The sequence below is a fragment of the Podarcis liolepis genome (assembly GCF_965112155.1).
Source record: "Podarcis liolepis genome assembly, chromosome: 15".
NCBI classification, from domain to species: domain Eukaryota; kingdom Metazoa; phylum Chordata; class Lepidosauria; order Squamata; family Lacertidae; genus Podarcis; species Podarcis liolepis.
Window position 1 is genome coordinate 44,423,725 of NC_139566.1, and position 12,155 is coordinate 44,435,879.

At 46.3% G+C, this 12,155-nt stretch overlaps 1 protein-coding gene across 3 annotated transcripts in view; it reads right to left on the reverse strand.

Annotated features, from left to right (window-relative positions):
* Positions 1–12,155, reverse strand: part of DHX37 (DEAH-box helicase 37) — a 35,888-nt gene that overhangs the window by 8,419 nt on the left and 15,314 nt on the right. For all 3 annotated transcript variants that reach the window (XR_014519478.1, XR_014519479.1, XM_083476675.1), the window contains exons 12-20: positions 11,486–11,559; positions 10,334–10,478; positions 9,398–9,474; positions 8,767–8,999; positions 6,001–6,112; positions 4,514–4,620; positions 3,962–4,150; positions 1,728–1,852; positions 1,516–1,632 (exon numbers count right to left, since the gene is read on the reverse strand). Coding sequence is in view for 1 of the 3 variants with exons in the window: in XM_083476675.1 (XP_083332801.1) it covers positions 1,516–1,632; positions 1,728–1,852; positions 3,962–4,150; positions 4,514–4,620; positions 6,001–6,112; positions 8,767–8,999; positions 9,398–9,474; positions 10,334–10,478; positions 11,486–11,559 (1,179 nt within the window). In the remaining 2 variants the exon portion in view is untranslated. The remainder of the gene's footprint in view (positions 1–1,515; positions 1,633–1,727; positions 1,853–3,961; positions 4,151–4,513; positions 4,621–6,000; positions 6,113–8,766; positions 9,000–9,397; positions 9,475–10,333; positions 10,479–11,485; positions 11,560–12,155) is intronic.

The window sequence follows — 12,155 nt, forward strand, 5'->3', positions numbered from 1 at the left end:
TAAAACGGTAAAATAAAAATAAAAAAACACAACCATACTTTAAAACATCCTAAAGTATAAATACTAAAACAGATTAAAATTACCTCAACTTTCTAGGCATCTGGGAAGGCTTGTCTAAACAAGAATGTTTTAAGCAGGTGCTGAAAATAATACACTGAAGGCACCTGCCTGGTCTCAATAGGCAGGGAGCTGCAAAGTGAAGGGGCTGCCACATGATCAAATTATTACAAATGCGGGAAAGTTATTACGTGGCACCTGCAGTAGTGACTATTCTGCCAATTGGATGGGCACATGTGGAGTAAATAAGTGTCACAATCAATTAGTGAGTCTTTTTAAGGTGTCACAAAACACTTTGGCTCAGTTTGAACATCGCAAACAAGGAATGCAAGGAAAATGAGTGAAAGGAAAGCAACATTTCAAGAAGTATTTTTCTGGACATTAGGCCCCAACAGCTTTCTGCACTCAACTAGAAGCCGCAGAAGACGTTTGACTTCCAAAAAATGTTTGCAAACCAGAACACTCACTTCCGTGTTTGCAGCGTTCGTGAGCCAAAACGTTTGAGTCACAAGGAGTACGGGATCCAAGGTACGACTGTACTTATCATGCTAAAGATAAATACAGTGTTATATTAGGGAGAAAGAAAAAAAAGGTTCTACCCCACAAACTCTTCCTATTTGCACAATGGACCTTCCCTGCCTCTGTTACACCAGAGTGCCCACTGAATCTCTGCTGGGCATTTCCCTAGCCCTCAATAGCAGATGCCAGGAAACAGGAAGGAGACATGGAGAAGGGAAGTTCCACTGCATAAGTGGAAGGCCTTTCAAGAACGGGACATCCCAAAATCCTGTGTTCCATGCATGTTTTTTATTGTAAAACAGCATACCGTATTTTTCGCCCTATAAGATGCACTTTTCCCCCTCCAAAAATGAAGGGGAAATGTGTGTGCGTCTTATGGGGCGAATGCAGGCTTTTGCTGAAGCCTGGAGAGCGAGGGGGGTCGGTACGCACCGACCCCTCTCGCTCTCCAGGCTTCAGGAAGCTATCCGCTAGCTGTGGGAGACCCAGCTCTCCCAGGGCTAGCGGAGACCTTGCCTGCACCCAGAAGCTTGGGGCGTGCTGAGCTCCGCACGCCCCAAGCTTCTGGATTAGTGCAGCGCTCCGCTAGCCCTGGGAGAGCCGCGCGGCTTTCCCAAGGCTGGCGGACTGCTTGCCGGCACCCAGAAGCTTGGGGCGTGCGGAGCTCAGCACGCCCCAAGCTTCGGGATTAGCGCAGCGCACCTGGGGGAAAAATAATTCCCCCCCCCTTTATTTCCCCCCCAAAAAAACTAGGTGCGTCCTATGGGCCGGTGCGTCTTATGGGGCGAAAAATACAGTAATAAAAATTATTAAATGTTAAGAAAAGGAAAAAGGAAGGAAGGAAGAACAGAGCTGATTCTTTGGCGTCCCCCCGACAAAGGACAAATGTGGCTTATTCCGTAGAGGCAGAAAACAACAACTGGCTCCCGGGGTATTTACCTGCAGTTGTCAGCTGCCCACGCAAGCGCCTGATTTCCACCATGGCTTTGTAGCGTAGGCCGTTTGCCTCACAGAACTTAGGCGTGCACCCAGCATACTCACAGGCGCCCACAGCTCCTGGAATAGAAGGGCAGCATCATGTGAGGAATTCAGCCAAAACCAACGCACAATTAAAAAATACGCAAAGATAAAGGGAGAGCAGAAGAGCGTACCTAGCATGACCATGAGGTCTCCCAGTTTCTGAGAGGGCCCTTGTCCAGCCCAGATCCGCTGCATCTGCACCACACGTGCCCTTTTCCCCTTGAGCCTCTCCGTCTCTTCCTCGCTAGTGGCAGGCCTGCAGCAAATGTAAGGCACAACTCAGCAAAGGCAATTTCAGAAAACTCTCTTCCCATTGCGAGGAGGTGTGTGTGAACCTGAACGTATGATATGGTTTATCTCAGTAGATCGTGGTGTAAATATAAGACTGACAGGACTCTCATATGACATGAGACACTCTCTGATGAACTCCAGTAACCATGAATCAAGCCTGATTCCAGCCACTTGCTGAAAAGCATTCAGGAATATCCTGAGTTCACACATCTGACTTAAAGGTTAACACATACAAATTTATTTTCAAGTACAGGATACTCCTCAATGGTCCTCAATGGTTGTGTGATTGGAGGGCAGGTAGCAGGGATGCCCAGGTGCAGAAAATGGCCCTCTGTCTTTCAGCCTTTGGTTAAACAAACACAATGGTCAGTTTTAACCATTTCTTACTACGCAGTCTGAAAGGCATTATAGAAATTGTAGGAATCCCTCAGTCCACAGCCCCCTGCCCTTTCCACTGGCATGCCTGGCAAAACGATTCAAAGTTAGTTAGCTCGCATGCCTCCAAGAGGACAGAACTTGCCCAGTGCTCCCAGGACTCAGCACATGTCTGCTTCGCCTTAAGGACAGGTAAACTCCCCCCCCCTTCTAGTGTGGGTTTATGACAAAGTTCTCCTGCCCGCGCATCTGTAGGCTTCTTAGAATAGTTTGGGAATCTTTTACTCTTTATTATTTTTATTTTGGGTAAATTTTATTTATTGATTTTTCACACAAAAAATCCCAAACAAAACAAAAAGGACCATATATTACTTTCTCTGTGAACTTCCCACCCTCCCTTCCATGGTTGCAATATTTACCCTTAGATGCTGCATGTTTCACATATACCATTCAATGCATCCATTTTAATCTACTGTATTTATCTTAATAATTAATGCTAATGCTCATATTTCAAATCCTGCTTGTGTTTTCATCTTGCTATAATAGTTGTTTAAATACTAATAAAAAGGTATCCAGTCCTGGAATCTTTTACTCTTTAAGGTACGTGTGTCTTTTGCTACCTGTTTAGGCTGTAACTCTGCTGCCTAAAGCAGCATTTTTATATATTTTCTGCTACTCCTATTTTATATAATAAACCAAGCTTTCTTCATTTCTTTGTGAGAGAGCTTCTTGTGGGCATAAGGTCAAGGGTTAACGTGGCATAACTCAAGCAGAAGATCCCAAGCCTCTGGGCAGGGTGTATATGAACTTACATGAGTGCTGGCTGTGCACATACTTTCTAAGGTTGCAATCCTATACATTCTTTCCTGGGAATAAGCGCCTGGTTTCAAATAAGGATGGAGGGCAAATCTGGTAGACACAAACTCACCAATTCAATTGCCCCAGACTTATAAGTGGATTGGAGCACAGCTATCAATCAGATCAGTATTTCTCCAAATTTTGCGATGCAAAAAAATTAGTTTAGGGTTCAAAAAAATGCATCCGAAAATCAGTATTTTATCGGAAATACATATTTTAGGGGGAAGTGCAATGACAAAGCCTACAAAATGCATTACTTTACGGAAAGAATGCATACAAAGTGTGCACTTTAAGGAACCTGTGTACAATTTAAATGCAAGTTTTTCCTGCATGCTTTTTAAAAGCTGCAAAAAAGGACAGAACTATGCTTGGGTGCATGCAGAACTGACACTGAACAGAAATAGACTGATACATCTTTCCAAATTTATGAGTAGACATGCATAGGATTGCAGTGCAGGACACTGCTGAATCTCTACCACATATACTTGTTTTATTAAATTTGTGACTTGTACTAAAAAAAACAGAAGCAACTTATGTACAACTTATGTGCTCAGCTGGAGGCTACCATTATTCATCACAGGGTGGCCATGGGCTGTGTGTCCTCAGCAGCACAGTGAGAGGAATTGCAACAACTTTCAGAGGTGCAATTCTTTACTGCCAATGAACTACCACCAACGGGACCACACCAAAGGGGATCATTCTTTTGGGCCACCAGTTCAGGGAGTGGCAAGTTTGTTTGTTTCCTTCCACCCCACCATTCTTCCCAAAGGAGTCCAGGGCAGCAAACAGCAGACACAGACATGGAGCCAACGCCCAGCACTTCTGTTGGGGGAATGCTCACCTGTTAAACTCTTCAAAGAGTTCCCGAACCGTCAGGGCTGACACTAAGGTGATGACATATGGGAGGCAGTCCTGCTGTTTGCTCAAGGCAAGCATCTTTGCGTAACGGGGAGCCACAGGAAAGGCTGCCATTGTGGCCCCCAGGGGGCTGATGGGGCAGGTCAGCTTTGCTTCTTGCAACTTTTTCAGCCTGGAAGAAGGGAACAGGAGTCAATTCCTAGACCAGGCCTCTCTTGACTTGGTGCCCTCCAAATGTTGCTTTTAGAATTTGTATTTTTGGTGTGCTATTTATTTCGTTTATCATGTTGTTCACTGCTTTGATGGCCTCAGGCAATGGTATGATTTATGAGGTTGTAAAACAAAAACATAATTTTTCTGCTCTTTCATGGCAGCTCAAAAGAACTGTGCAAGACAGCCGTCCCACTCTGTCCAATGGGAGGGATGGCTCTGCACAGTGGGAGAAAAGAGAGAAAGCACAATCCACCAACCGGCATAGTTCAACTTGGTTTTTCAAAAAAGCAACAAAGGCAGCAACAATCAGTAAAAAGTCTACCTTCCAGATTTGGAGGGTTCCTGCAAAGCTCCAAGGGCTATCAACAGCTCCTCAGCAGCAACTAGTGCTTCCAGCGGCGGGGGTGTAGGAAAGGGAAAATTGACAACCTGCAAACACAAAGAGGACGACACACCCGGCATGAACAGGTGAGATGCCCAAGAACTGAGTAAGATGGGCATGGAATAACTTCAGGCTTGTGGGGTCTACTCACATCACCACCACCACTAGAACCCAGAGATCCACTGACCAGACCCGGGTGCAGAACACTGGTTAAGAAATGGGGTTCCTCAGTGCGCATGAATGCCCAGTGCAGAAATTTGGTTTTAGTACCAGAACGTAGCATAAGCTCCTGCGACACAAAAATCCACTCCTGGTTCTTCCCCCACCCCAACAAACTCCTACCTTAACCTCACTACAGATTTCTTCTTCCCAACAGCATAATTTAAAAGGGGAGGGGGGATTTGCTGCTATTAATAAACAATTGCCCATCCCCTTCTGTCTGCAAGCCACCTTCCAACTTCAGCAGTGCTGGAATTCACCAAAGAGCGGGGGGGGGGAGGCTGCTGACCAACTTATTTTAGAGGGTGGGCCAATATTACCTGGGGGTTTCAGCAGAATCACAGAATTGTGGAATTACAGAATCATAGAGTTGGAAGGAACCCCCAGGGTTAACTGGTCCAACCCCCTGAAATGCAGGGGGCCATCCAAGACAGAGAGACACCCAACCTCTGCTTAAAAACCTCCAAGGAAGGAGAGGCCGCCACCTCCCGAGGGAGTCCAGATTCAAACCTTTTTCTTGTGCTAATTAGAATAGCAATCTTTCGAAAGTTAGCTTTCTTTTTTTCTAACAAAAAGAAAATTAAATATTATATACACACAAAATCATTAAATAGGCTTTGTCTCCGAGGCAGTTTCTAGGTTTCAGAATGATGGCCCACATAGAGTCACAATCGAACATAAATCTGTGGGGCTCTACTTCCTCCCTGACCACTGGTGACGATAGGCTAATTTAACCCTTTGACTTGATCCTTGCACCTGCAATTTGCATGGTGGGAAAGCTGCCATAGTGGGACCAAAGGGTTAACGCTCCCCACACCTGCACTCTATTTTTCAAAAAGGATCCGGGTGATTGGTGGGGAAGGGCTGTAGCTCCGAGGCAGAGCATCTGCCTTGCATGCAAGAGATCCCAAGTCCAGCCCCCAATGGCATCTCCAGGCAGGGCTGGGAGAGAACCATGCCTGAAACCCAAGAGAAAAGCTGCCAGTCAGTGTTGACAACCCTGGGATAGATGGATCAATCAATGGCCTGATTCAGTATAAGGCAGCTTCCTATGTTGGTGTCCCATCTAGTTCGAAGCCCTTCACCACCATGCGGCGCCCTCCGCTTTTGAACTACAACTCCCATCAAACCCAGGCAGCATGGCCAACTTAGACGGGAATGACATCATCCATGTTGCAGAAGGAAGGCTGCCCTAAATTGACTCCCACCTTTTCAATGTTTAGCGCTTTCATTTGCAGGATTAAATCTTCAACAGGTCGCCTGGTAATCTCAGGAGAAGTGAACTTCTCAAAGTCACTGAAGACAGCCGAAGAGTAAAGCCTAGAACAAAACAAGAGAGGAAGCCGGGGGCAGGGGGATTAGCGGCTGCCTAGAAGGCTTCAGAAATATACTACTACACAGCTTTTGCTCCCAAATGTTGAGACCAGCTAGAGATGTGAGCCTCCTGGATTGTGCAGGGGTGCTGCATTCTAACTGTCTGAAACCCAGGAGAGCTCCTGCCAGTCAGTGTAAACAATATTGAGACAGATGGACCAGCGGTTTTAGGATCACACAACATAAAAGAAAAATAGGATAAGGCAGGAAAAGGAAATCAAGCAGACACTGGTATTGGTTCTTAAAGATGCAATTTTTAAAAATAATGTCCTGCTAGAATGTAAACAGTTGGGGGCTCTTTTACACAGGGAGATAGAAAACGACCTTCTACTGAGGCAGACCAATGGGTCCCCCTAGCTCACGACTGTCCACACGGACTGGCAGAGGTTCTCTGGGGTTTCTGGTAAGGAGTCATTTGCAGCCCTACCTGGAAATGCCACCGGGGACTGGACCTGGGATCTTCTGCATTTCCCACTGAAATTGCAGCCCTTTTACTTTGGGAAAGGGCCATAGCCCAGTGGTAGAGCATCTGCTTTGAGTGCAGAAGGTCCCAGGTTCGATCCTTGGGATCTCTAGACAGGGCTGAGAAGGGCTCCTGTAGAGGAAACCTAAGGCTGAAGAATTTTGTATTCTGAGGAGACAGGTTAATTGCTTCGTACAATTATTCCCCCATGCTTATTGCCAAGGGTTTTTGGTTTGCTTTATGCTCTTGATTTGCTGCTTGTGCTTCTGGGATGTGGAAAGATCCACTTGTAGCTGAAGCTTGAGTGCCTGTCAGCAGGATCAACTAACAACCCTGGCCCTGTTTATTTGCCTAGCTTAACAGGTGGAAGGAATTTAGATATTAGGCCAGCCAGCACTTGGCCACTCTGGATCTAAGGCAGGCACAGGCAAACTCGGCCCTCCAGTTGTTTTGGGACTACAACTCCCATCATCCCTAGCTAACAGAACCAGTGGTCAGGGATGATGGGAGTTGTAGTCCCAAAACAACTGGAGGGCCGAGTTTGCCTATGTCTGATCTAAGGGGTATAAATCTCCCTGGTGGGGTCTGATCTTCAAGCTTTGATCTTGTTGGGTGCTGTGTACTGTGCTGCTGGAGTCTCCCCCTTATCATTCCCTGATAGCTGAATGGGGAAGTATTTTAACTTGCATATGCTATATTATTCTGCTTAAAGACTGTTTTGCTGCTTTTTATTCTGCATCCAAGCCTGCTACTTAATAAAAGTGAGGAACTTCTCTCCACTTGTGCTACTGCCACTGAATCCAAAAGAACTTGCATTTAGCAAAACAGCTCCTGGCTGAAACCTTGGAAAGCCCAGGGGGCCACTAGGGGGCGCATCGGAAGATGGCTGACAATAACATCTCTCCGACCCACACGAGGCAATTTGGAGGCTATGATGGGGGTAATTAGCCTCCTTACACCCCCCCAGGATGGAGGGGGGGGACTGCCCTTGCCTGCTGTGCCCTATACCACTCCCGAATTTGTGGGGGTGGGGGCACTAGGCACAAAGCCCTCCTGTGGGATTCCGGCACTCCTGGACGTCGTCCCTGATCCGCGCCACTAGCTGCAAGAACTTCAAAAGAAACAATTTGGATGAAGCTAATTGCACATATTTCAACGAAGAAGGGGGAGTAAAGACTGCTGACAGAAGAGATCTCTGATAAAACAAGACAAGAATAAATCATGAGAAGATACGCCAAGATACGGTATGGCAAATGACTGATGGGGGAGGGGGAAAAAACTTTCCTTTCTTTCCCTATGTGATTAAACAAGAATCCCCTCCCCTCACGAGTCATAAATGTCGTTTTAAGGACTTAAGCTGTGGATTTAAGACTGTGTGGAGATAAACTTTCGAACCAAAGCATGTTTTAAGAAGAGCGTGGAATGTAGAAGAGCTCTGGAATGACACAGTTAAAATTGCCGTCGCCATATTGGGAAGTTCTGTCGGAGGTTTTGAGTCTGGGAGGAGAAATAGAGAAATAGAGCTGCTTTTATACTGTGGGTGAAACTCCTCAGAGGGGCTCAAGAGCGACAGTTTTGCAAGATAATGATGGAAAGAGCGATGTTATCTATGAAGGTGATGATATATGAAAACCATCTCGATTTGAGTATTGGAAGAACGGAAGAATTCACACAGGATTAATATTGGTGTTTATCGGCTTAAGGAGACTATCATAAAGAAAAAAGAGAAAATATATGAACAAGATGTGATGTGGAAACAGCAAGATAAGACTGGATAGAATTATGAACTCTGTTTGGACTGATTTGGACATTAATGCAGTAGCAAGAAGATGATCAGAATCCCCCTTCGGATCTTGAAATATGGGTCCCCCCAACAAAATTTAAAATTCGGCTTTGTAATTCGGAACTTATGTGATGTGATTTAATTTGATTTGATTGGCCGGTTAATAAAAAATATTTATAAAAAAAAGAAACCTTGGAAAGCCACTGCCAGTCAAATCAAATATTTGTCATTACACTCAATGATCAGCATTGCCACTGCCAGTCAGTGCAGACAATATTGATCTTGAGGGCCCAGTGGTTTGACTCAGCAGAAGGTAGCTTCTTGTGTTCCTACAGAGAAGGGAAGTCAGCTGACCTGTAACAGTGGCCAGGCTCTGTGCGCCCAGCTCGGCCGGCCCGCTGGTTGGCAGATGCCTGAGACGTCCAGGTGACTCTGAAAGATGAGACTCCAGTGACTTTGTCGTAGAAGCGTTTCTTGACCTTCCCACAGTCGACCACGTACTTGATGCCGGGGATGGTCAGGGATGTTTCAGCCACGTTGGTTGCTACAACACAGAGCCTGGTCCCAGGAGGATGGGGCCTAAAAACCTGGGGTACAGAAATAAAAGGGGGGGGAGATCCTAGAAAAATCACCCAGGAATATGGAAACTGATGCCCACAACCTATAAATTCTGCAAGTGAGGCATACAACAAAGTGATGCAGCATCCAGTGCTCGGGGCTCTACCCAGCCAAGCCCTCCTTCCAGGATATTCTATTTTATTCCCCTCTCTGCCAGCTTTCTGCCAATTCCTACTACTCAGCATTCTGTGCCCACTGAGCATGCTTGATCCTCACTGGGCTGGTTCTCAGGTGTTTTTTGGGCTTCTGCAAACCTGCCCAAACCATTCTCTTGTGTATGGGTTGACGGATGTTTTATAAAGGATCCATACTGGGAGAATGAGCTCATGGGTACATTTTCTGAGGAGCCAGGGAAATGAATCATTACCTTGGCTTGCTTTTCTGGTGCCAGCAAGGAGTAAAGTGGAAGAACATAAAGTGGGAGGGAGGAATCTGGGTTCTCACCTGTACACAAAATTAAAAAACACACACAATAGTAATAAGCAACAGTCTGCTGGCTGTGCAACTGACTTCACCATTTGAATCAACAGCCCCACCAGCACGCTACATTTAAAGCAGTATCATAACGCTTGGAACAGTCCTTGCTTCCTCAAAGAATCCTGGGAACTGTAGTTTGCAAAGTGTTGAGAGCTGTTAGGAGGCCCCTATTCCTTTCACAGAACTACAATTCCCAGAGTGGATTAACTGTCTGTTCCTCTTCACAGGGAACCCTGGGGAAACTTTGCAAAAATGGTGTGATTTATTTGGAGTGAGAGAGAAAATGCAAGAAACAGAACAGAGCAGGATAAATTAGGGCACATCGGCAGAGCATGAGACTCTTAATTGAGCCCCATGTTGGGTGAAAGATTCCGGCACTGCAGGTGGTTGGAACTAGATGACCCTCCCAGTCCCTTCCAACTCTCATTCTATGATTCTATGCGCCATGACAGCTCGATGATAAAGTCTGGTCCCAACATGTATAAACACAAGCCAGCCTCAGGGGTTGGTATATTTGGGCATCTTGCCAGCGAGAGACCCCCCTAAGCCTGCACCTGTTCTTCATCACTGCAACCCACTCGCTTGCTCACCAGCCTCTTCCTCTGGCCTGAGCAACTGTGTTGGGGAGGAGCAGAACATGCCAGTGCCCGCTTGCTCACTGACTTTCTGCCTGGCAAGCTAGTGGCAGGGTGGGGAGATCCATGGGGAGGAGTGGGGCAGCAGCAGATGATGACAGGAGCGAGGAAGGCTCCCTGAGGAAGTCTTGCCCACAGGCCCTGCAGAAACTGAACCAACACTGCCTTAGCCTATTTTCCAAGAGGCAAACCTTCTTCCAGCCCATCATCTCCATATTCCAGGTCGAGATCTGAGCAAGCAGCGTCAGCATCTTCTTCAGCTCCTGCATCTCTGTCTTCATCTCCTTCATCTACTGGCATAACAGAATAGTTATCCAGATCTATTTTGGGCAGCACCTGAAAGGATCAGGAGAAATGCACAAAGGGATCATGGCTTTCGAAGGCTGAAATTCAGAGCACATACAGGCACAGAGAGGCAGTGGTTTCTGAAGCACTATTGCAAAACAGCCATGATCCCCTGTGGTTGACATGAGGCCCATGGAGGTGTCATGGAGGGGATGGTCAGATCCTGAGGAGGAATGTGAGGAGCCTGGAGAGTTAGAGCTGGAAGACCCTCGGAGGGAGGGAGATTTGTGTCAGGGACTGCCTGGATGAAGAGGAGGGGTGGGAGGAGCAGCCGGGGAGCCCGAGGGAAGCCTCAGAGGAGGAAGGTTCAGAGCCAGGGTTGTGGTGGGACACTGAGGACAGATCAGAGGCGGAAGGAGGGGAGGAATGGTTGGATGCTGAAAAGGCAACAGCAAGAGGTGTAGAAAGCAGTGAAGACTCTGCTCATGAAGCAGAGGAGTGACAGGGGCTGCACCAGCATCCCAGAAGCTGGGGGGAAGACTGAGAGGTAGGTAGAAGGTGAAGAGCTTCAGTCCTGGCATCTGTTTCACAGGGGCCAGTCGTGTGTGTTGGCATTGTTGCCTTGTGTGTTGCTTTCTTCAATGAAGAGCTAACTTTTCTGCTTGCGCCGCCTTCTTGAGTGCTGACCTGCATCTGACCCAGCCCTGAGAACTTGGGATCCCACTAAGTGTCAGGGCCTGGGAAGGAGGCAAATGTATTGGAAATAAGGAGCATTTTCATGCGTCTGGATCAAAAGGCTGTTAATCTGGGGGGCCCTATTGTGGTGCAGGGAAGTGGTGAGGAATCTCTGTCCCTAGTTTGGCTTGCAAGAGAGTTTTCCCAGTGTGTGTGTGCATATGTGCACACACATGTGTGTGCACATACACACCAGGTGTGGGGCAGGGAAAGAGATGGCTGCAAAGGAGCCCTGAACTGATCCTCGGTGCCTTTTAAATTTGGTGCCAAATGCAAGCCCCGCCAGGGTTGGTTCCACTCGGGAGCCCCCAATCAAAACATACCACATTCTTTTTCCGTTTGGATTTCTTAAATCTTCGTATTTCTTCAACCGAATCCTGCTTGTCTTCATCACCACCTGGGAAGAAGAAAGGAAGCAGCATCTACATCAATATTTATACTTAAGAAAAAGGCTTACACCTTTTGGAGTGTAGTAAAACCTCTAAGCAGTTTACTATATTTATTATCAGTGAAAAGAGTTTAAATAATTAAAAACATTTAACGATAACTAAAATTGACAGTAAAAATGATTAAAACACCTTTAGGTTTGCCTAAACAAATATGTTTCAAGCTGGTGCTGAAAACAGTACAGTGACAGCACCTGTCAAAGTATAGGTCTGCCAAACTGAAAGATCCATTGCTCACAACTGCGGGATGAGGGTTATGTGGCAAGTGTCACAGCAATAGCCCAAAGGAGGAGGTCCCTCAATAACACAAGCAAAAAAACCAAGTCACAGACCAAATGCAAAATTACATCTCTCCCCAGTGATATTGTGAGGAGTCAAGCTAGGCTGCCTTCCATCACAGTAATTTCTGAAGTACCTAAAAATTATATATATTTGGAATTTTCAAGAAAATTCATTGGATGTCTGCAAGTTCTAGAGTTAAGAGAAAAACATATTCTTTATCCACTTTTCCATGCCATGCTGAATTTTATGAACTTTTAACAAGTCG